At 36.2% G+C, this 24,470-nt stretch overlaps 1 protein-coding gene across 1 annotated transcript in view; it reads right to left on the reverse strand.

The window, feature by feature from the left end:
* Positions 1 to 24,470, reverse strand: part of grin2da (glutamate receptor, ionotropic, N-methyl D-aspartate 2D, a) — a 97,195-nt gene that overhangs the window by 57,347 nt on the left and 15,378 nt on the right. Inside the window, exon 6 of the mRNA XM_088010443.1 lies at positions 21,096 to 21,236. Within this exon, the coding sequence (XP_087866569.1) occupies positions 21,096 to 21,236 (141 nt within the window). The remainder of the gene's footprint in view (positions 1 to 21,095; positions 21,237 to 24,470) is intronic.

Consider the following 24,470-nt stretch of genomic DNA (forward strand, 5'->3'; position numbering starts at 1 on the left):
AGATTGTTTCAAATAATGTTTACTGTAAATTCAGACCTAACATAAGAAACTAAAAGGTTCAAATTCTAAATATATACAATTCAAGAGCAATCAACTATACCTGGAAATAGTGAGCACCAAAGAAAAAATCAATTCAACTGAAAATTGATGCAGATCTTAGGTAACATTTAACATCTTAGAAATATATATATCTATATATATAGAGATATATATATTTTTTTCTTTTTTTCCTCACATTAGCACAGAGCAGTCATCGCTGCGACTACTCCTAACTTGTGAAACAAACTGTCTGTTCACATCGGGTGCTTATAAAACCACTTTTCTTTTCTTGGTTTTTAATCAGAACGAGTTCTGACTATTGGCATCGTGTTGTTTATTGCTCCTGTCTTTCATTTCATGCTTTTCTTAAATGTTTTCATGCCTTAATTCTTTGCATTTAATTGAATGTTTAATTGTGCAGTGTTTTGTTCAACAACTGTTGTTTTTTGCCGTTTAATCAAACTGGACTTTGGCATTACTTAGTAGAAGATAACACCTGGGAGTACTAAAAAAGATGTTAAAAAAAAGCTCTCTTAAATCAGTTAACAACTCGCAGATGGTCGGTATCAAGTGTTCAGTAGAAGGCCCTCGGTACTTTAAAAATGTTTTGTTGAAACAACCAAAACTGTGAAAGAATCAATTGGTAAAAGGACAAAGGTGTGGTCACAAGAAGTTCACAATGAGCCAAAAAAATCAAACACAAAGGGTTTTCCTTTGTGTAAGTATCCTTGGTGCGGGTATCCTGAGGGACTTCATTGCATTTATTCATCACTGTAAGAGCTGTCATTACTTTTGGTATTAAAACTGAATGGTGAACAACATCTTCAAAGTGCCTTTGAAAGCTATAGGCAGATGAATTATACCGGGGTTCCAGAGCTTGTGGTAATGTTTAGCTGTGATTTGTGTTTTGAGAGGAAGAGGATTACTCAGATGTAATATTCAGACAGATATTGGCTTTGTCAACAGCTTTTAGTGTAAAGTGAAATGACAAAGTATATCCTCCTAGTGAGACGGCTTGCATATCTGCTTTGCTTGATGGTCAGGCTTTGTCCACCATGCAGGATTATAGAAACCATTAGTTTTGCTGCAGGAATATTTTTTCGCTAATACAAAGGCTCCAATTCTTTGTTTGTTTGTTTCCGCTGTAAATGGTTTATTGGTAAAATAACAGTAACATATTTATAACGATGATCCAGCAGCTTTTGTATTTTCATTTCTAGTAAAATGTGTTAATCTGATGCACAGTAAAGCATCAGTACTGTAAAATTAGCAATAGTAAAGTAATTTCACTGTAAAACAAAAAAAAAAAATATATATATATATATATATATATATATTTTTTTTTTTTTTTTTTTTTTTTTTTGGGTCCACGGAGGGCTACTAGGGCCCTAATGACCTGAACACTGAAAAATGGCAAATAAAATCAGCTGAAGAGAAAAGTTCTAACTTAATTTATTTAAAGGAGTACTAGTATGTTTATTTAATATGATTTAGGTTGCAGCTGATCATAATGTCCCCAGAACACGTTGTAAATCTACAGAAATATAATAGAAACAGATTATACAGTACAGAACTGTTGATAATGGCTTTTCTGTGCAAATGCCCAACTCCACGCTGTTAATTGCTTAACAACTGGTGCGAATACTAACACGCATAATACATTTCTGCTTATGTGATGCTATACGGCCTTTGCAGCAAGTTATTACATCAGCGTTACACCACCTTTAACGTCTCTTTATGCATCACATTTACTTGCTTAAGCTTTTAAAACAGCCATGTTTACCTCCTCTTTCCCTCGCTACACCTCTCGTCTTATACCACTGCTATTTCTCTCCCCAATGTTCTCCCAGTGAAAAATATGATTCATAGTTCATCATATTTCATGATAGAACTGCTGTGGGGCCCAGTCCCGTCCTGTGGAACGCTCTTATATTGTGGAGACTAATGCTGGTATTATATGCAATTGCACACGTAGGCTCAGCATATAAAGGGAAGAACAAGACCTATGCATGAATCACACCATATAAATGAAAGGCTTGTGACCATGAAAACCACAGCAAGGGACAGTTTTACAGAGAGGTAAAGACAAACATGCATCCTGTGTGATTCAGATTCTGCAGATGTACACAAGTACGTCACACAGTCTGCTATATCATTTAACTGGGTTCAACTGAGTTCCTTAAAACTCACAAGTCATCAGAAGCGTCAGTTATTCCACTCAAAATAAATAAAATAAAGAGTAATGTTTACACAACTCGAAAATAAATAAAAAAATTTAAAAAAATTAAAAAAATATATATATATATATATTAAAGTTGTGCCTGTAGGATTTAGTATGCCATAGCTCCAGCCCTTGTCAGTCACCTGTCTCACATTGCCTCTGACGTCATCTCTCCCTACAAATGTTGTGTCCTCATTAATGGGTGCATTGCTTCTCCATGCAAAGTCTTTACCAAGTGAATTCAGCAAGCATGCACATAAATGCCTGTTGATGCAAATTCCATGAACATTACTGATACCAATAGAAATGCCTGGCCACCATCTGGAGGTCAGAACTATGGCAGACTGCACCTATGTTAGCTAGTCTTCATGCTAAATAGCTACAACCATTTTGTTTGCAAATCTTGCTTAATTTAGGATAATTTTAACAGCAAATGTTACAATGTTTTTTGTGCATGACAGTTAAAAGAAACTTAATTACTGATTCAGACTTTTTAAAAAGCATAATCTTTTCATCTATCAGAACAGAAACTCTTACATTACATCAGTCTACATCAGTAGCTGTCATGAATGCAGTGAACTTTAACCCCTTAACGGTCACCACCAAAGTGCTTACATAATAGTCAATGGGTCCACGAGGACAGTGGTGTTGTTATGATAGAGAAAGGGTTTGAAAACACTGTATATTATTGAATATTAGACTATTGTCCCTGTACATTTGGTAAATAGCTGTTCCAATGTTTTTATGAACAATATACATCTATAAAATGGCCTTTTTATTTTTTTACAATATGTAGTCTATTTGAGAAAAATATGTTATTGAGCATGTATATACAAGTTTCACAGCTTCCAATAGTGTATGTCCTCCTTAAATGCAAACATATTGAGAGGTTTAGCAAAAAATGGTTGTTGGTTTCAAGGTCCAGCATCCACTTCCAAGTGAGAGCTGGACAGTTCATAAGTATGGATCTTCAATCATTTAACAACTGTCACTTGTGGACAGAAGTGGGAGAGGAAGTCATGTATAAATGAGAGACAGAAGGATGACTGATGGAGGGCAAACCTAAGATTTCAAGGCTATGCAGTCACGTGGGATCCAGCACAACTGGTGTGTGAAACACCAGTTTGTGTCGATAACATGTGATTTCTGAAATAATGATGAATGGATGGCTCAAGAGCTCATGAGAGCCAAGCAATGATGGTGTGAGACAATGAAATAAAATCAATAACGTCTAAGGTGCACAGCTCTGGACTGGAGTTGTCACACGGGAAACAGGAGTTGTGGAAAGGAAACGGCACTCAACAAATTTAATGGGGAGGACACAGAGCAAGCCAGGAGACAAAAATATTAAAAATTAGATGTGTGAAAGAAATATGCCTTTCCTCTCTGGTTTAAAGAAGAACAATTGCTTCATGTTTTGGAATCTAGATGCACTGGGATTAAAACAAAATAACTTGCTGACACATATGACATTATTTATGTGGCTGGAGTTTTGATTTCTCAAAGGCAAAGGTTTTTGAAGATAAAAAGGAGAATACCACGCAACAAAACATTTCATTTTGTCAGGACATTGTTTATCTCTTTTCCACTTATCTTATGTTTTTTTTACATTTATCCTTGTTGATGTGCTTAAATCATTTTTTTTACATTTGGCCTTGTCCTTAGGTCTTACTTTTGTCAACCTGTTTTTGGCCTTAATGCAAATAATTACATTTACTAAACAAGCATAAGCAGTTTTTTTTAAAATTCAGTTTAAATCACATCTAGCTTCTGACATACAGAATGTGGAATAACTGTTATTGTTCTTTCATTAGTCTACAAAAATATGCATGTGAAGACTTCAGTTTACATAAGTAAAACTCAGGCTAAATCAGGTTGTGACAGATGTTTTCTCGGATATGTCAAAATAATTCTCAAGCAAGAGTATGCCTCAATATAGATGCCAATATTACAATATTACAAACGATTGACATACATTTAATACAAAATTCAATCCATAGTTTCCCTGTTTCTTTCAGAATATTTTGTTTAATCCCTGCTTTGAAATTTAACCTAACCTTTGGTATTAAAGGATACTATTTATTTACTAGGTTATGGTTCTATGGGCGGGTCATCCCAGTTTGGATGATTCACAACGTCCAGCAGAGGGCGTAGCTCCTGCTAGATGGCAGTTAAAAGACTCCTTGTCTTACCGCTCGCCATCTTGTTTCTCACTCACGGAATCCAACTCAGCAATCGACTCTGAATTTCACGGTCCAATTTTCCAGCAGAACCTTAAAGACCTGGTTTAATAACCAACAGAGCATAACAGAAGTTCGTTCAGCTTTATTCCGAACTGAATAAAGTAATATATATATTCGTCGATTTGGCTGCTGTATGTCGTGCGTTGGGGGGCTGACATGCTCCACATCAGTTCATCAGTTACATCCACGGTTTTCAGCATAGAACATAAATGTGCTACTTCAGCTTTCCGTTTCAATGAAATAAAAATATCTTACAAATAACATCCCCCACACAGGAAATAAAATACACTTTTTAGCTCACCAAGTCCAGATCTTTGACACACATACTGTCCCGAACGCAGTCAGATTGGCAAAAAAAAAGAGAAGAAAAACAACTCCTCCAAAAATGGAAAAAGGCTTTTAGACAGAAGATAGACTCTTTGTCGATTTCTCTTATTTTTCCCCTCTTTTACACTGCAACTTCATTTTCCCTGCTTCGTTTTTTTTCTGCTTCTGGCGCCAGAGAACCTGGTTGGCTGGATATAGTCACATGGGCTACACGTCAATATGACCCTTCAGAATAAGAGATTTTACTCACGCTTAACTGTCTTAATTGCTGACAAAATAAAATATGTCTTTTTAAACTAAATAAAACATAATAATATAAAATACAACCTTACGAATGTTTCAATGAATTATTTTTGGATGTTTAGCTATTTTAAGATCTATTTATTCTCAATGTATTTATTTATTGTCTATTTATCCATTTTATAGTTATTTTTATGAAAATCCTTATGTTTTGTGAGGGCTATGTTAACCAGGGTTACACTTGCATTTTAAGTGAGAAGATTAAAATTGATTTAACATCATTGATAGAAATTGTTGATATACTAATTTTGTTTTTGCCCTCTCTTTAAAACAATAAATGTTCTTTTGTTCTCTCTATGTGAACTGAGAGGCTTTCATTTTTATTTTGTTGAAAATGTATTCCATTTTCATACAAAACCAAATTACCAACACTCAACTAGAAGCATTTAATTGTGAATAAACTAAATTGAATTTCATTTAATTATGTTAATCTGTTTCTAGAATTCTGTTATAAAAACATGTAATTGCAAATAACACGTTTGCAATTGCATGTTTGCAAACATGTAATTGACAGAAATAATTGCCCATAAATAATTGCACATTATTTCTGTGCAATTAAGGAAAAATAAACTGTGTTGTGACATGTTCTCTTACAAATTTTTATTTCTCTCCATCATCTAACTCTGTGTTTTGAGGGGTTGTCAAGACGATGTGCAAAGCTCAACATTACATGTGTTTGCTAATGCCTGCCATGGCTGAGGCTCAACTGAAACAAAGCTGCATAGCCTGAGCTTGTTTGACTAGAGGAGAGTACCAGCAGGGAGATGCACAAATAAGATGGTTAGGAGATAGAATAAGAAGAAATATGTGCCAATTTTAAGTATCAGCAAAAATGCAATGAGAGATTTTACTCACACTTAACTGTGTCTGAAAGATGTGTCTGAATCTGATCATGTTCTTTCTATATTTTAAATGCATTTGCACAAATATCACTTAAAAAAATTATTTAGGAGGCCAACTCACTACCAGGATGTGGTGAGTTGACAGCGCTCCTCCTTTCTCCACGAGGTGTCCAAGAAATGTGAACGCAGATCAGATGGACTGATAAAGTCTAAAATGGAACTGCGGCCTAAGGGATCCTTGTGGCTAGAGTGCATACGGACACCCTTGTGCTTAAACATGGGGTTTGTTAGGAACTATCCATGATGAAGACAGAAATATAATAATAAAACATTTCTTGGGTTCATATCAGAGGATGGGGAACCTTTCTCCCAACAGCATCCCTCCTGGTCTCACTGTCACTGCCAACATGAGCATATAAATCCCCAGCAGAACCAGGGAGTCTTAGTGAGGAGTACTCTCCAGGACTCCCTCCAGAGACTCCAAAAAGGGTGCTTAATCTGAACATCGTTGGATGCATAAAAATATGTTCAGAACTCAGTGCCCCACACATAAGAGAAGGGATGTTACACTCTCGTGCACCAGAGAGTGTAGCATACAGGCACAGAGATGGGCAGCCATTCCTGTCTGGCACCTGTCAACATAGGCAACTCCAGTGTGAAAGAGTGACCAACCCTCTCAAGGAGCCTGGCTAAGGAGACACAGAATCCTAATACAATAGGTTTAATCTGCGCAGTTATGCAATAGGTTTTAAAACACTGAACAGTATTACAAATGTCTAACAAGCAAGGTAAGATTATTCATAAAGCGTCATTCATACACAAGGCAATTCAAAGTACAGAGATTGAGAAGAAAAAGAGTAACCATCCAAGGAAAGCATAGCTATGAGAGAAAAAACAAAGGGTAGAGCAAGAGGAAGACAAAGACAGGAAGCCTAGGGGATAAGAAGAAAGGAAAGAAAAGCTCAAAGTTAAGAGAGAATGAGAAATACAGACAGAAAACAAGAAGTAATGGAGAGACAGAGCGAGCAAAAAGGCAAATAATAAGGCAGACAAAGGTGGAAAAGAAGAAAAGGAGTGAGTGGGAGGAACTGGAGTAATAGCTGAGGGAGAGGAGCAGCTATTTAAACATCAAATAGCGTCGGGAAGAATTTAAGGTGCCTTTTACATTCCCATTTTCATGATTATAAGCAGGAATGGCAGTTCTTATGTTAGACTCCGGCACAAACCAGCAACCACACATTCACCCCAGCACTTCACTTCCATCATCATACTGATTTGGCTGCCTTTATTAGCGCTGATGGGACAGGTCGCAGCGAGGATATCAGGGGAGCGTCTTCATGTGCCGGAGTGCATCTGCATGCGTTCCACAAAGCCGACGGCTCCCACGGTGGTGGCAGAGGAAGTCACAGAGCCAGAGGAGATCTGCTCATGCCTACTGACAACGAGTAATTTACCATGAAGCAAATGTGACAAGTCAACTGCATATCAGCAGCACCTATTCTGTGTTCTTCACCTGCGGGGATCAGGTGAACATTTGCAAGCTCCCACACTGATTAAATAAGGTCTCACGTAATGCGATTGTTTTCCGGCTTCTTGTGGAGAACGTGCCTTCTTGTTGGCCTTTCACCACAGGGAGGTGACTACTAGCTGCAAGCTGAGTTGGTCATCCGCATTTTATGATATGCTCATAGTTCATAGAAGTAAAACATGTCAAGTGAGAAAAAGGAAAAAAAAGTGTTATGCTGTGAACTGTCTGAAATGCAGTCTTTTAGATTTAGGTTGGTTTGGAAAGCTTTTTCCCCTTAGTATGTGAAGTCATTATTTATTGACTTTAAATTTTAAGTGTGACAAAAGAACAAAAACAAGTAGAGAAGATGTGATGGTGTAAAATTTGTTGTTGAATTAAAAGTGAATAAAAACATTTTGGGAATCATTTGTTTAGCTAACATCAAAGTACCTTTATGCTTAGAGGATTGGAAAGAAACAGGTGAAGCTGCTTAACAGAGATAGTTCACATTGAAAAAAATAAATTGTGCATTTTTCCTCCTATCTGGAGGATTCTCATGAAACAACATTTGCTGTGTCTTAGGACCCAAGCAGCAGATGGATATGCCTGAGACATCTTTGTGACTCTTTTGGGGAAACAGTGTCTTTCTCCCAACCTGTGCCCAGGGTGTCATTGGTAGAGAACTTCTGAATTGCTTAAAGGCTGGTGGCAGTGTGCACTACTTCCAATGCTGCATTGGATTTTAAGTCGCATGTGTACTACAGCATCAGGATAACAGTTTCACAGCAGTCCCATCACTGCATTAGGAGTATGGTGGTTGCAACGCCACAAGTGAAATAAGTTGGATTCAGACACATTGCAGTTTCTAATTTGTGAGTGAATGTGCTGTATGTGTACACGGAGCTGCAAATAATCAGTCTTGTTATCCAAAGGATGGGAATTAGCAAGATAATTTCAGAGTCGCTTACACAAACAAATCCAGACAGGCAGTCAGAAGGCAGAGTTGATAAGATAACAAAAAGACTCAATGAGGGAGCACAGAACCTTCCCAGAAAGATGAACCAGAGAACTGGAACAAGAAATAACTGAACTGAAAACAGCTTAGTGAGAAACCAGAAGATGGACACAATTTAGGGAATACTAAGCCAAGGAGCAGAAAACAGAAGCTGAATGAAAATAAACATTGAATTCATGTTACAAAGCAATCAGCAGAACATATCTTAATAAAGAAATGATTTGAAATACAAACCAAAAAGGTGATAAAGAAACTAAGAAACAGAAATATTAGAAAATTATGAAGTGGATAGAATATTGTAAACAAAAGGAAGCGAGCTAAATAAAAATAGAAAAAAAAAGATACTGACGATTGCAATGAGTGCCTGGGCTGCAAACTCCACACCATGCACTCTCACTCACTTGCCTGCCCCAGTCAGCTGGTGTCCATACCACTTATTGGAAATGATCTAGTAGCTCCCATGCATCATCTAAGGTTATGTCTGTCCTTACAAAACCACTTAAAACCTACAAAGACAAAATATTGATAATTATAATGTGCAGCTGTTAAATTGATCTACTCTGTAGTTATTATGCATCATTGCATTTTTGATGCAAACACATTTTCCAACTCTCCTGTTTATCTTTTCTTTACTTCCAGCTATGCTGCACCTTATCTCCTTCTCTTTTTCCTACATTGTGTTCCCGTCCTCTGTCCTCTCTTCCTGCTTGCCAGCAGACCCTGTACTTCCAAATCCAATTATCCTGTTTGAATCCAAGATGATGCATCAGAAGTCTTGGAGGCCACTTTTCCAAGAGGGGAAAGGGTGGGAGATAAAGATGGGCAGGGAACAAGAGCAGACATGATGATTGATGGAATGCGATTGGGCAGTATTAAAAGGATTGAGGCAGAAAAAAAAGAGTGAGATAGAGAAACTTCAAAGACAGGGGAAGATTTACACAGTTATCACTTTTACACTTAAAAAAACAAAAACAAAGACGAGTTATCCCAATGTTTTTTAAGTTTCTTAAATTACAATGATGTTTTATATTGTGTAAAAACATTCCTCTTTGCAGAATAAATTCCTGCGATAAAAAGGAAGATGACTATCATGGCTAATGTATGCTCCCTTAGGGTGATATCATCAAATCGCTTTCCTATTTCATCTCTTCCACTGGGAATTTATTGATGAAAAAGATGAGTCCAATTCTTAATAGCATAACATTAATAAAAACTTAATTTTTTTGTAATTAAGCTTTGAATTTGTCTAGATATTCTGCTCCGGGCATAATTGTGCACAGTTCATGTTTTTTAACCATAGGTGGCATAGATTTTAATTCAATCCAGACATGTTAAAAAACGAATGGAAATGTAAAGATTCTGTACAGGAAAAAAATAAAAAATGTGGCTCTTGAAACCTTGAATGTAGATATGTTTCTAAAACAGTATGTAGAATAAAAGGAATGCCGTTTCAGTGAGCCTCCAGATTTGTGACTATCATGACCACAAATAAGGAAAAGTAATGAAAGACTTTTTTCCAACTCATATAAAAATGCTCTTGAAAATAATGGCAATGAATCCTTTTTATGTAAATTGAGGCTCAGTTGTCCAGTTATTAATAATTCCTGGCAATTCTATTTGAAAAGGTCTCGGCTGCGTTTAAGATAAAATGTATAAGGGTATGATGAGTGCCTCGCTTTAGTCTGGCGTGAGTGGAGCTTTTCTTTGTGAATGCCCCTTTAAGACCTGAAGCCTGACCTTTTCTGACTTGGTAAATGATGGTATTACTAAGGACATAATTATAGAAGTTTCAACCAGTTTTTCATTGGACTTTGACGATTGTTTGACTAAATTTCACTGACCATTGTCAGAGAACATAGCATAAGATTCAGCACCAATCTTTCAGTGGAAGGTGCTAAAATGATGAGCTACAGGAACTATGAGGTGAGAAGTTTTCTTACACAATCCTCTCACACACATTCTTAATTTTTTAAAGCACACAAATTGTACAATAAGATGACATGTTTATGATTGGTCACAACACGAGAAAACCAATTGCAATAATCCAAACCAAAATTTGAGACATCTATAGAAAGCCTATTGTTCAAGCCTGCTTGAAAAGCTCAAAAGAATGTTGAGCTTGAAGCCAACAAAGTAAACAACTAAAATAAATAAAAGAAAAGCTTTCTCATAGAAATACATCTTTAAAATCAGAGTTGACAGACAAGAACAAACAAGAAAGAGGGGGCAGTTGAGTGATACATGTGAAAATGGAAGCACATAATTTATAAAAAGCTGTCTGTCACATTAAGACTGGAAAAGATCATGTGCATATGTCTAGATTTGGAGCAGACACTTTACAAGGAACAGAAAAGACTGAATGGTTATAAAATCTTCAAATACATTTTGCCAACTTGATAGAAGATTTGAAACTGAAGAACCAAAAAGATCTAAACACTTTTCCAAATGTGTTTTTATTTAAGCTGACTGATTTCCTCACAAAGTATTTTAACAAATGGATATACTGAATGATATTTCAAGGCATTTGGTGAAGAAGCTTGAAGCTGTATCTGTAGAAGGAATTCATAAAACATTCAAGTGATTTTTAAAAAGACAAACCTCTTGATAAACCCTCCAGTGTTTTAGATGTCCATTTTCCTGTGCTTCGATGTCCAGAAGAAGACCATCATTGTTTTTAGCACAGTGTGCAAAGTTGAATCCAACTCAATAACCCTAACTCTGCCTCATATTTACATGCTGGAGGTTTTGTGTTGCACTGTGCAGCGGTAAACTGCAAGCCAGTATTTTTGCACACAGAGTATAATATGAAGGTGGTTACAGAGTGCCTAACAGAGTGGAAAAAGGACCACTGATAATGAGCATAGACTCTATGAGTGGCTTAAAAACATGCTGCATAAACGAGATTAACAAAAGTTCATGGATATCATTTTCCAACTGAACAAAAGAAACCAAATAGATGGGTTGCAATTCATCAAGGTGACAAGAGCCCAGAAGCAGAAATGTTAATTTAAAAGAACTCAATGTTTCTACTTGGTCTAAATTTGGGCACATTTTAAAACATTTTGTTGCGTTATACTGTTGTTGAAGCAAAAATATTAAAAATGTAACGTGTGTGTGGACAAGTTATGCTCATGCAGCTCTGGTTAAAGTTTAACACAAACTTTTCATAGTTATTTGTAACTATTAAGTTTTTAAAAAGCTCAAATAAAGGAGACAGAGTGGAAATTAATGGAATCATTAATGGAATAAATCTGTCAAACATCTCCCTTTCTACAGATGGGAGATGTAGAAAAAAAATATCAGTGGCATGTGAGTTGTTATTGGTTTTGTTTAAATCTTAACAGATACACAGAAACTGCCTGAATGTTAAAGTCCATAGTGCAAACATCCTCTGATGAGTTGTCAAAATCTCTGCTGAGACTAACATCATTTATTTATGATGAAATTCACATATTATTCTCTGATTCCAATGATAAGAGAGCATTTACAGTACGTGTAACACAGCAATGTAATGTAGCCGCAAAACAGGCAAAGAACCCCAAAACATATCTGAACTAGAGGAAGAAGCCCTAAGTATTTTTGTGTACAATTTTATGAAAGATTCTCATCAACAAAATTACATACAATGTTTGTGCAGATAAAAGCTTAAAAGTACAAATAAAAACAGTGTGAGGTAATTTAGTTGCTGATCTCAGTTTCCTGAAAATATACAATTTAGTTTCAGCTAAATTAGCTAAAATATGTTTCACCAGTCCACTCCAGTTATCTCTTCTTTTATTTTGCTTTATTTTCTATCTCATGTCTGTCCATTTATTTTCTTAGCCCGCACTTTTTTTCTGTTTCCAAGTCAAATTTTTTAAAATAAATTTTTACTGTACTGCTTTTTTTTTTTTTTTTTTTTTTACTTCTGAATGAATACTTTTCTTACATCCCTTATTGTTTTTGATTCTTTATCTGACATTCTCTCCTTCAGCTAACATATCCCCATTTTACATATTCTCGTACAATACAGTGCATGATTATCTGTCGAAAAGGATTAAATCCTTTCCAAACTCATTTTCAAACCTTCTTGACTTTGGAGTGGTTGAATGAAGTTCCTCCATTGGTTCCATTTAAGAATAACTGGGGCTTTTACCTGGTTTAATCTGATGAGAGTCTCAGTCTGTCAAGAGACTATCATGTGGTAAAAGGGAGCTAACACTCAGGTGCTGAGGTAAAATGACATCTACAAATTTAAAAAGTGTGACAGACCCAGCTGTGTGGAGTTTCAAGGCTAATCAGATACAAAGAATCTTACTAAGCATAACTGAGGCAGTATGTCACAACTTACCGAAATATTTATGCCAAGTATTACTTTTTTGCACATTTGCAAAATAGGTAAAACAAACTCTCAATTTATGCAATAACTCATTCCCTAAATCTAATTGTAGCCTGCAACTCATTAATTTCTTTCTTAAAAAGCTCCAAATGACCAAATATAATGTTAAATATATAAGTAACAACAGAAAACAATGTTGAAGGAATTTCAAAGCACAAAGTTTGTGTTCTGAACAAAAATTACAATTATTTCTGGCTGACAATGAATGTTTGTGGGTGCTGCTTTACAAATTCATTCTTGTTCATTTTCTTTCTTATAAACAAACGGTAAAATCAAGGTGAGAAAATATAGAAAGGACGCACAAGGACCGAACCCCTTGCCCACCTATGAAGCATATATTTTTAGATTTAAAGAGAAACACCGCATCTTCCTCCTCACCAGTTATGGAGGTGGAAGTATTATATTCATATTAAGCGATAACATTTCTGTAACATTTTTTTAAAAATTCTATTTAAAATCCTAGCAAAGACATGCTATAAACTTTTAGACTCATAATATTTCCCAGAGAGGTTACAATGTAAGGTATGTTGCATGACTCTGAAGAAAAAGTCTCACATTCCATTCTGAATAACATTTCTTTTATTTCATTCTCCATATAAATTATTGGAAACTCTTCTCACATACTAACATTTCCAGTACACTGGAAAGGCTATTTATTCATTATCACTGAAGCCTAGATAGATCACTGTTCACTCTCAGGTCAGACAAAAGATGCCAGGGTGGGAATGGGATGTGTGAAAATGCAGGATCCTTGTTGCCTTATACCAGGACTATTCAATATCAGTCTTCAAGGGTCAGTGTGCTGCAAATTTCAGATGTGGTACAACAGAAAGGTAATGGCATTCCACACTGGGGATCGACTAATGTACAAAAGCATTTCTCTGTTAAACTTATTTAAACTGTGGAACCATGTATCTTTGACCAGATGACAGCAGAGTGGACAGGGTCAAAGACAATGTTTTTAGCTAATTTCAACACATTACTATGACAGGATGAGTCGTACAGTTTTTCAAATGGGTGGTCCTCAATCTTGGAGCTAATTTTCACCTGATGAAACAGCAGAATTTTTAACACAGGAAACTTTTTCATATCGGTTTTGCAGAACTGCAGAACACTGAGGGATAAAACACAAGAATAGTTTCTTTACTTGCTCAAAAGGACCTCAGCTGTCGAAGGGAAATATATAGGTTGTTTTGATCAGTGATGCTTTTTCAATAATGAAGATGGTCAATCATAACTCCTAAATATTTACACAATGGTACAATAAGGGTTGGATTATGAATCCTGTCTTTATATGTCTTGTACAGGTAAAAATTGTCCTAATGAGATGTATTGCTACTTTCTAAAGGACTGGTGACTTAGTCAGGATGGGCCTGACTCTCCTTTAAACGGTAGTTTTTAATTGTCACAGTTCCAGATATGTAAATGTCTGGAAATGTAACAGATATTTACATATCAAATGGGTAAAAGTCTTGTACTTGTATTGTGCTTTAACAAGCCAGTGCACCCCAAACTGCTCCCCACTATATTCAGTCATTCACCCATTCACACACGGATGACAAATGGAGCCAAGATTTGAACCAGGAACCCACCAATTACAGAACAAACTCCTACCACTATGAGCACCATTACCCGAAGTTGTGATGGTCCTGGAAGAAAAGCTTATTACATCAAAGTTTAATCAATTTTCTGATGCTACCCACAAAAATGAATGATTCTTTTGAATATCTGTCAAAAAATAAATAATGTTTTAGCATTTCTTCATATGGAACAGCTTGGTCTCAAAGGAACAAAAGTGTTACTTCGATCTTCAAAAAACCTCTGTAGCAGGATAATCCACTTCTCAGCCTTTAATCTTTTCTGTTCTGTGTTTGTAGATTAAAGAAACATTGTGCAATCGGGCCGAAGTCGGATCGCAGATTTTGCTGTTATTTTAGAATCAAGTGACATTTAGGCATTCTTTTGTTAATAGCAGCATGAAAATTGTTTGGCACTTGATTTTTATGTATTCATAGTCTTCAATCAGCAGAGATGATATTTAGATAATGTTAATAACCATCTCGCAGCAGAAAAAAAATGCATTTACAGTAAAGATAATACAAATGTCAAGTTTTCAGTCACTATTTCAATACGTTTATAACTGTAGTTGTTCTGCCAGAACAACTAAATAAGCACTAGGCTATTAGATTTTCCCATTGTGTTTTAGTGAGTTCCAGTGAGGTGCAGATTGTTCTTTTGCACATATTTTAAATGCCATATTCTGACTGCTCTCTGTGGTTTGTCATGCATTCATTTATCTAATTGCACAAGTTTGCATTCTGGCTCACTGCCATTGGTTGTAATTGTATAGCTTGAAGTTGCAAAATGATTTCCGAGTAGACAGCCACATCACCACCACCGTTATCTCTGCCTCTGTCTCCTGTCATCTCTGTCTTCCATTTACTCCCTCTCCTCCCTCATCCATCCTTCCCCTCGACACGTCTCAAGCTCTGCCTGCCAAACTTGCATGACACACATTTCCTGCCTTTCAAGTCCTCTCACACATCTCTTTTTCTCCCCCTGTGTGTGCACGTCCTGCTATTTGTGCAGCCTTCTGTGCAGATTGTACTGCGGAGACTTTCTGGCGTTTTGGTGAATGATTAGGGTCATGAGGCTGTGACAGTGATGCCTTTTTTCTTAAACACACATTGGTTTTAGCTGTTAGCACACACAGAAAGTCAACAGACTCGTCAATACAGACTTTTAGGAAGGACAACAGCAAAATGTGTGGAGGTTGTTTTCATACGCCTCTCATTAAAAGATAAAGCACAATGTTGATGAGGCCGTTTAACCACACTTTGCATCCTCGTGCAAATGATTTATGAGGTATGGTGTGAAACTATGTGTGCAGAAGCAACCATTTAAACTCTGATCTCATTACTTTTGAAATTAAGTTAATAAATCTTTATAATAACATCAGCTTTAAATGAACTTAATTTTAAGTGGTTTCATATTTTCATAGTAATTTATTATACTTAATTTTATTATTGTGCTTTGCTTCCAAACCACCTCGGCCAACTGTTGGGGGGGCGGGGGGGGTTGTTGTGAATAAAAACACTATTGTTCAGTAGTCAGCAAGAGTAATGGTTCCTTTCATTTAATGTTGGTTTCTTAAAAACAAAATACAGAAACATTTTTTTATATATATAGAAAAGCTTCACAACAGATATCACTGCTCAGTATCTGTCTGTGAACTCAGACAGTAGACTTTGATCTTTTCAAAAGGGAAGCACAAGGAAAGATTTAGAGTTTGAAAGTTAAATATGTTTTATCTATCTGTCACCCTAAAGATGATTACACATATTCTCCTTTCTCACAGAGTGCAGCACATACAGACAACAAAACACTATGAAGGAAGAGGAACTGTTACTAAAGAGTTGTTAGAATAGCCACCAAATGGCATAAGGAGGTTTTATCAGGCAAATGCCAGAGGACCCTATAGTGAATCAATACAGTAAGTGAATGTCACAAAAGTCAAATGATGCCAATGAAAGAAAGTAACTCCAGTCTTTGAGATTACTGGAGGTCATGTGGGTTTGCAAAAGGGACAGGTTTTTGTGCCATGAACCTATCGTCCATACAGGATTTAGCATGATAGTTAAGGGCACCTGCACAACAGGTGAAGGTTCTTGTCACCCAACATAGACCAAACCAGAGAGGTAATTGTACATTTGGAGCCAAGCAGCACATAATGCTGTAAAATCCACACCGGCTTCCAAACACAGGTTTTACATTCATTACAACATGAAACAGAATGAAACTGTTTATGTAGTGATGTAGATTTATCACTTGTCTAGATTTGGGCAATAAAAACGCGGAGCCCTCTGAGATTAAATAAAAAATAATAATTTGAATTTAATAATATAAAACTTTGAAGAATTATCAATAATAATTCAGTTAAGACATAGCTGACAGTCACCTTTATTTCTGATACTAAAACATATTAAAACCAGTTTTCCACCAGCCCTGAACCGGAACTGGTTTGCTTATCAAGTGATGCAATCCCTACCAATCTGTTGTGATTTTCTGTGTATTTATTTTGAGGTTTTTCTGTGTTTATTAGCCTGTTCCCCTGTGAGTCTCTGACTTCCCTGTTGATTGATCCCGTATGTGACTCGTTTCTTTGATTACCCTCCCAGTGTATTTAGTCCCAACCTGTTGTCTTTGTCTCTTGTCGGATCCTCGTCGTGTCTAACCAGTCCGTTCTGCAAGCTTCTTGTGTCCCTGTGTCCCTGTGTTTTTCATCATTAAATCATCATCTTCACTTCATCCTGGCCTGCCTGCGTCTTCCCTCACCAAACCCACAGATCATGACACAATCAACCCCAGCCAGGAAAGTCTGGTAATCATATTTCCTCTACTTTTACATTCAACACCAGCTTCTTACATGGCTGTGTTTTGACTCCACAACTATAATCACAGCACACTCTTAAATGCACTGCTTGCCATCCCAGTAACACCATCATAACCATAACCATCACCCTCACACTCACCGACTCATTTCAGGACACAATAAGAAAACCCATAAAGCTGAGACACACGGACTGGAGACATGGTGGACAGACAGTAACTGGACTCTCAACACCGGGAAAAGCAAATAACTAATTTTGAAGCTAAGGGGAAGTGGTGCTGACCCATCTTTCCACCAACAGTGATTGTGTAGAGAGAGTAAACGGCTTTAAATGTCGGCCAGACTCAGATGGACACACAACAAAATTGATGGGGCGAAGAAGACGGAGCATGCAGTGCCTGCATTTCGGACTTGTGATGAAAAACGACCTGTGGGAAACACTGTTGCATGTTTTCTAGCTGGAAATTCATACTATATTTTAAATTTGTATGAACCAATATCAGATGACAATGTTGTACACTCTATGAAAGACAAAGTGCTGTCTGGTTTAAACAAAAATTACAAATTAAATGAAGCATTTAGAGATTTACTGTCTACAAGTGCTAGTTGTCCAAGTATGAGTTCTTGTAGATTCAAGAATGCCTTTTTTTTCCCCAAAAGTGGTTTTAGTTTTAAATGCAGCTAATTTTGTTTTTATTTAGTGTTTTATACTAAATAAGAAATGGTGTTGTGCTTTAAATGGTTGTTTTGCTGAACTGAAAGGAACTTTTCTTTTTTCTTTCTAACTCTTGTGATGCTTGAGTTATTTAAAGACCTTAGAATGAAGGATTTATTTGTGGCCCTTCAAGATTTGTTTGAGCATTCTTGCTATGAACCAGTATTTATGGTGATCAGTTGTGTTGGTTTTATGTTTTATATATGCAGTAGTAGGTTGATCTGTGAAACAGATATTTTATTTTTTTATGTGTGAGTATGCAATCTTGCTGTGTGCAAAACATTCAAAAACATGAGATTATTCAAAGTACAGTAGCTTCCTAGAACGCATGCTTCCAATAAATTGTTGGAAAAAAAAAAGAGGAAAAAAAACAGTCAATGCAGCAATTCTTTGAAGCTGAAAATCTCAAACTTTCCGATGACAGATTTAGATTTTTACTGAGTCTGGTGATGATGACAACAACCATTGAAATGCTACTTGATTCAACATTTCTGGCTCATGAATCAGGCCTACAGAAAGCCTCGGCTGCAATTTCACAGTTGAGGGGAGCAAAGCTTTTGTCACATTTCTATTATCTCTGATCAGTGGATTGATGAATAAGAGATCATGTAGGAGAGCCAACCTTTTGTATCAAGTGCACAGATTATGGAGATAGATGCAGTTCCAAGTGGATACTGCCATAAGATCTTCTGATACTTCTCATCTGTCCAGGTGCCATGAGCTTTTAGGGGACTTAGGCATGGAGTTGTGCACTATTACCTTAACTATCATTACATCTGTTTGAGACTCTTATTTCAAAGCAAGAAAGGAAGTAGTTTTTGAGCTGTGTTGTCATATTGAGTTACCTAGAGAAGACATTTCGCCTGATTGGCTGACAACCCTCAATTACAAAGGAAACCACACATGCTACAATAAATGCACAAACCTGGACTGGATTACCCTACTATGATTGCAGGTTCTTTAAGGCACAATTTGCGGATTATAAAACCTTTACTTCATTTGAAAAAACAAAACATGGCCATTCATAGTTTCTCTAAAAATCTTAAGAAAATGTCCTCCTTTTCCTGTACACTCTACTTTGTATTTCTCATCATCTTGTATGCTTATTGCATGCTTACAGCTGCAGTTACAAGTAAAGAGAAACAGTAAACTGCAGAAAGACTGTCAGTTCATTCACAAACACTTCAAACTGGGACTGAGATAGCTTCTGGCAGTCGAGTTGTGATTTCTGAAAGGGCTAAGATGACATAAGAGTGTTTAAGAGAGCATGCTATTGTTAGGTTTCCAGGCCACCAGCTTTAGGTAATGATCAAACTGCAGAGGTGTCAAATCTAAAGAGTAAGCCAGTTTAGGTTTCATTAGCCATGAGAGTGATGCAGCCAATGGTTTATGAATGACCAGAGGCAGGAGGGGCTCATATGCAGCCATATTGCAAAGCTGTTGTGCGAACACAGTATTTTTTATTTTATTTGTTTAGATTTTTATTCAAACAAAGTGAGAAATTCTTTGTGTCCTAAATTCTTACATATTTACATATGAATGTAGCTTCACAATTGTACCAGCTTCAACTTCACGTCAAAAAAGAAACATTTTAGAGAAAGGGTGGATCACTTGAGAATAAAATCCTCCATGTATTACAAGTGTCATTCATGCAGCAGTACGGGGGACTATCTCTGCTTTTCAACAAGACTGCCTTGAGCCACAATACCTGTCAGCGTGACAGACAACCCTGTCGCTGATTGAGAGAATATAAAAGCAAGGCTGTGATGGACATAGAACGTTTCACCGATTTTTGAAGTGAAACTGCTAACTTTATAAAAAAGAACAGGAATACAACCTGTGGTGTCTATTCATCTGGCTTCTGAAATCTTGTTTATGTTTGAAAAATGTTATGCCGGCCCGTCATCAATCTACTGTCTCTGAAAAAAACATTTTTTGTAAGTGTTGTTGGTTTTGTGTTCCAGGTCAGAAGTAAATCCATTTAACACTCTGAATCAAAAATTATATTTCAGCAAACAAGTTAGGCCTCAGCCTCAGGAATTACACTTAATAAAAAAAAATAAAAAAAAGTTCCTCATAAATATATACATCTTAATACATTTTGGAATATTCCACCACTCAATTCTCTAACAGTGGCATTTGTATATTTGAATTCAAATCTTCAGTCAGAGTGGCAGCAGGTTAACAGACAGCTCCTGTAACGCCGTCAGCTGAAAACAGGGAAATCGGACTCCTCCAAACAGTTCCCTGAGGGCATCGGGCCAGAGAGCAGCAGCCAATCAAGCATGCAGTTAAAACCTGGAACATGTCCCTTCCTCATATCTGCATTCCCCCTGGACAGGAAAATTAAATTGTCTAAAATGTGAATGTTTGAAAGTCTCAGAGATTGTGCAGAAGTTTGCATCACCTAAATAAAAAATAAATAAATGCAAAGCTTGTATTGCATCTTTGTTTTATGTATCATTTTATTTTTCCCTTTGGAAATTAAAATTTGAAAATAGCTTTTTTAGTTAATGTGTTTTTTTGTAACAATAAAACCGGTATTAACAGTGTTCCCTGTTTAATATATTTTGTTTGTAGTTTAAACAGAAAACCAAAAACACATCTATTGTTGACTCTGAATGAATTAGGTGTTTAAAAAAAGCTAGAAACAACTTCCCAGGATGATTTCTGCCAGCAGCTTATTTCTAAATAATAGATTTATAGTTTTTTTTTTGTTTTGTTTTCTTCTGGTTGCAGCAAAGAACTTTTAATGTCTTATTTTTCTTTGTTTTCCTCTTTTATATTCCTTAAAATGATCCTGAAAAAAATTCATTCAATATTACTGGAAAATAAACAGTGGCAAAAAATAATCCAGCTCCAAAAGCATTACACTCAGAGACTCTCAATCAGTGCAGGTCAGCAGAAAACACATACAAAATTCAAAACACAGAACAATGTTAAGCTACCTTCATTTGAAACTTTCACTGAGACTCGTGAGATCTAAGCAATGCATCTCTTTGCTCTGAATTCGGATGCCTCATCAAATGTATGGAATGACATTCACTCCTTCAAGCTGAAGCTTTATATTGCAATAACAATCAAAGGCATCCCCTCAGCGCTGTTTGCCCCCTCTCACCTGATCCTGTCTGGCACTCGGTGGGTCTGGTTTCCATCACTCTGGCAGTTCCCTGCATACTGGGCTCGACTGTTGGCCCCCTGGTCCCTCCGTAGAGCCATCGCCCCGTGAGTGAGCACTGAAACTCCCTTGGCAATACGTCTGCAAGATAGCCAAGAGAAGAATGTGAGCCAGGGATAATAGGACATTTTAAAGGTCTTTCTCTGACACTGCTGAGGTCCAAGGGAATTTTATGAAAGGACATAGACTGACTGGGCCGGAGTCATGGAAGCCCAAAAGCTTACTTGTACACCTGAAGATGTGGAAAAGCTTCAAACTGCAGAAAGAAATTAAAGATACCCCTCAGCTCTGTAAATTAAAGGCAAAAATCCTGAAATCCTTTTTTACTTTAACAAAATATCAAGGACTTTTGAATCTGAATACAAAATACGATCCAACATACCTATTTATGATCTTATCATCTTTGTTTTAATGTAACTTATCCTAGATAAGCCAATTTGGAAGATAAGGATGGGTTAAAGAAAACACGTTGGTAACAACAAATTAAGCCTGGAGGGTGAAAGGAGCCTCATTAAATGATCGCGTTACACAGAAGTACTGCTGCAAGAATTGCTAAAAATGTTTTAGGTTATTTTTAGAGTTTCTGAGATCATGTATGCTGATAATGATAGGATATTAACACTTAATGCTTGATTTATTTTTTGTAGCAAAAAAACAAAAAACAAAAAACAAAAAAAAACAGTATTTATATGCAGAGGGCTGTATTATCTTCAAATTGCCATCACAACCCTTTTGGTATCATATCCTGAATCCTGTTTGATCGACATTGGCGCCTGTTGTAAGAACAGGAATCACGTAGCAGATCTCTGGTGGTGTGGAGGATGTGTGTAAATGGGCAATGTTGGCCAAAATTTCAGCATATTTCTACTGACTTTCTCTGCTGTCTGTGGTTGAAAACAAGGTGATATTTGAATTCAGTGAATTCTATGTTAATGTAAATGGACAGCAGGAATTCCCATTTCGCAAAAGAAATTTAATTTATACCACAGAATAATGCTCAACATTAGAAGAGTAATCAACAATCTATTAGGGACCATAAGTTATCGGTTCTGATGTGCAAGTTTTGACAACTTATTAAGAGGAGAAAAATAAAACTGCTCTGTGTGGGATTATTTTTTCTTGTATCGGTAATTCACATGCAAGATGACATTTTTACAAATATAAAATTAAACATTTTTAGGAATTCCATTTTTGATGTTTTAATCCTTTATGGCAATTTGCAGACTTGAGTCACAGAACTGCCAGTCTTCAATCCAGAAGATCTGATCTGGCATGTAGTCAAAGGCCAATAATGATTTTATCTACATTTTCAAAGCATCTCCAAATTGGCAAATCAAATTAAAAGGTACTTTTAGAATCAACTAATTACTTACTTCATTCACAATTTGATTTCTGTTGCTAATGATCTACCAAGCGTGCTGACTGCATCTGCATTAAACAGGCCAAATCTTTATTTGATCAGGTTAAAGTAGGTGCAGTGATTTTGGAGGATTTAATAAAGGAAGTTGACCCTTTAATCCCAGGATTAGTCTTAAGGAATATTCACATCTCAGAAACTCTGCATGTTTTGACAAGTAATGTGTCGCATTGCACATCAGCAAAACTGTGAGTTTGTTTTTCCTCAGGGCTTTCCAGGTTTTAAATATAAAGATCAATTATCAGACAAGTCTCATAAGTAAAATAGCTTTGAACTTACTTGTGAGAACATATCAAAAAAGAAATAAACATTTTAAGAATCATCTTTCAGTGCTTTAAAGTCGTCTTTAGTCATGGCTCCAAATAATCTTTCTGAAGAAGATATTTAGGAGGTTTGTAAGGTCTTCAGTTGAATCCTGGCAGTGTTTTTATCTACATAAAAATATATAAATTAGTTATCCATGTGTAATTTTACTTTGTTTTGCTTAGAGTCATAATACATGAGAACTGCTCAGGATCAATGTTTTTCCCCAGGTTTGGGGATATTAAAAACTTTTGAACAGAAGATGTGTGCCCACAGTGAGTGGAAACATAAAGGTGAGAGAATAACAAAGAACAACAATAAGTTTATTAAGTTTTTGTTTATTCACTTTTTTCTCTTCTCCATCAAGCCCTTTTCAGCAACACATTCACATTCCTTTTGTATGGAAAGAAAATAAAATCTAAGGATGCAGCACCTTCTCAAGGGTGCAGAGGTGTGTGAAAATGCTGTGTGTAACTGTGCTTAAAAATATTTAAAAAGAATATACAGAAGTTCTGTTTTCTTGCTTCTTCTTTTAACTGCTTAAGTAGTTGGCTTTTCAACATCTTAATTGCAACTGTAGAAAAAGATGGGCTGAATTTTAAATAAAATATAGATTTACAAACAGCCATTATGCTGCTTTTATGAGCGCAAGCAGAAACACTTGGTGGAAATGATAATAGATTTCACACAGGATCAAATATCTTAAGAAGAGTGATGGATACTGAAGGGGTCATAAACTTAAAACAAGTGGACGAGGCAAAGAAAACAAGCTTTAGGAGGTATTTAATCTTTTAAAGGGTGAAGATGTCAAAAAAGGAAAAAAAAAGAGAAACAGTCTCTTAATGCACTACCTGGCACCCAAACTTTGTTACACTCGTTTGGCATCATAATATTTCTGTGATAGACCAGGTCGTGGTTAAAGTAGCAGTTTGCTTTTGCCCTTTGACTGAAATATTTAGACTGTAACAGTGCATTTGAAGAACTGGTTGGTACCCTTGAAAATCGTCATGGTTGTTGTGTCATAGCCACAGTCTTCAAAATGTTTTCCCTGTTCGCTTCGCAGTGGTGGTGATTTTTAAACAGCTTTCTCATGGACCTTTTCTTTATACTCTTCCATAAAAACCAGATTTGTTAAGTATCCCATTAATAGGTGTCCTGCTAAAAGATTCTACCACCTCATGGGAGCTGTTGAGAGTAGCTTGGGCAATAAATCTCAGCAGCGCCTCCATAGTGATACCCTAAGTAAGAATTTCCCTCATTGTGTTTTTAGCCATGGTGGGTTGAACAGAGTTATAAGAGATCTTCTCAGCTTAGGACATTGTTTTATAGACTAACCCTAAGTGAACTGTGTCACAACTTTAACCCTGACCTGTCTGCTGTGTTTCTTGGTCTTGATTTTTATTGGCTAAAATATATAGAAAACTACAAATTGCTAAGCTTATAGTTGCAATCTGTCAAAGCAAAAAGGTGCATGGGTTATGATTACACATGCACTACACCGTAGATAGATAGATATATATATATATATATATATATATATATATATATATATATATATATATATATATATATATATATATATATATATATATATA

The sequence above is a fragment of the Poecilia mexicana genome, unplaced genomic scaffold (assembly GCF_051168715.1).
Source record: "Poecilia mexicana isolate PSO_F unplaced genomic scaffold, ASM5116871v1 scaffold_11, whole genome shotgun sequence".
NCBI classification, from domain to species: Eukaryota; Metazoa; Chordata; class Actinopteri; order Cyprinodontiformes; family Poeciliidae; genus Poecilia; species Poecilia mexicana.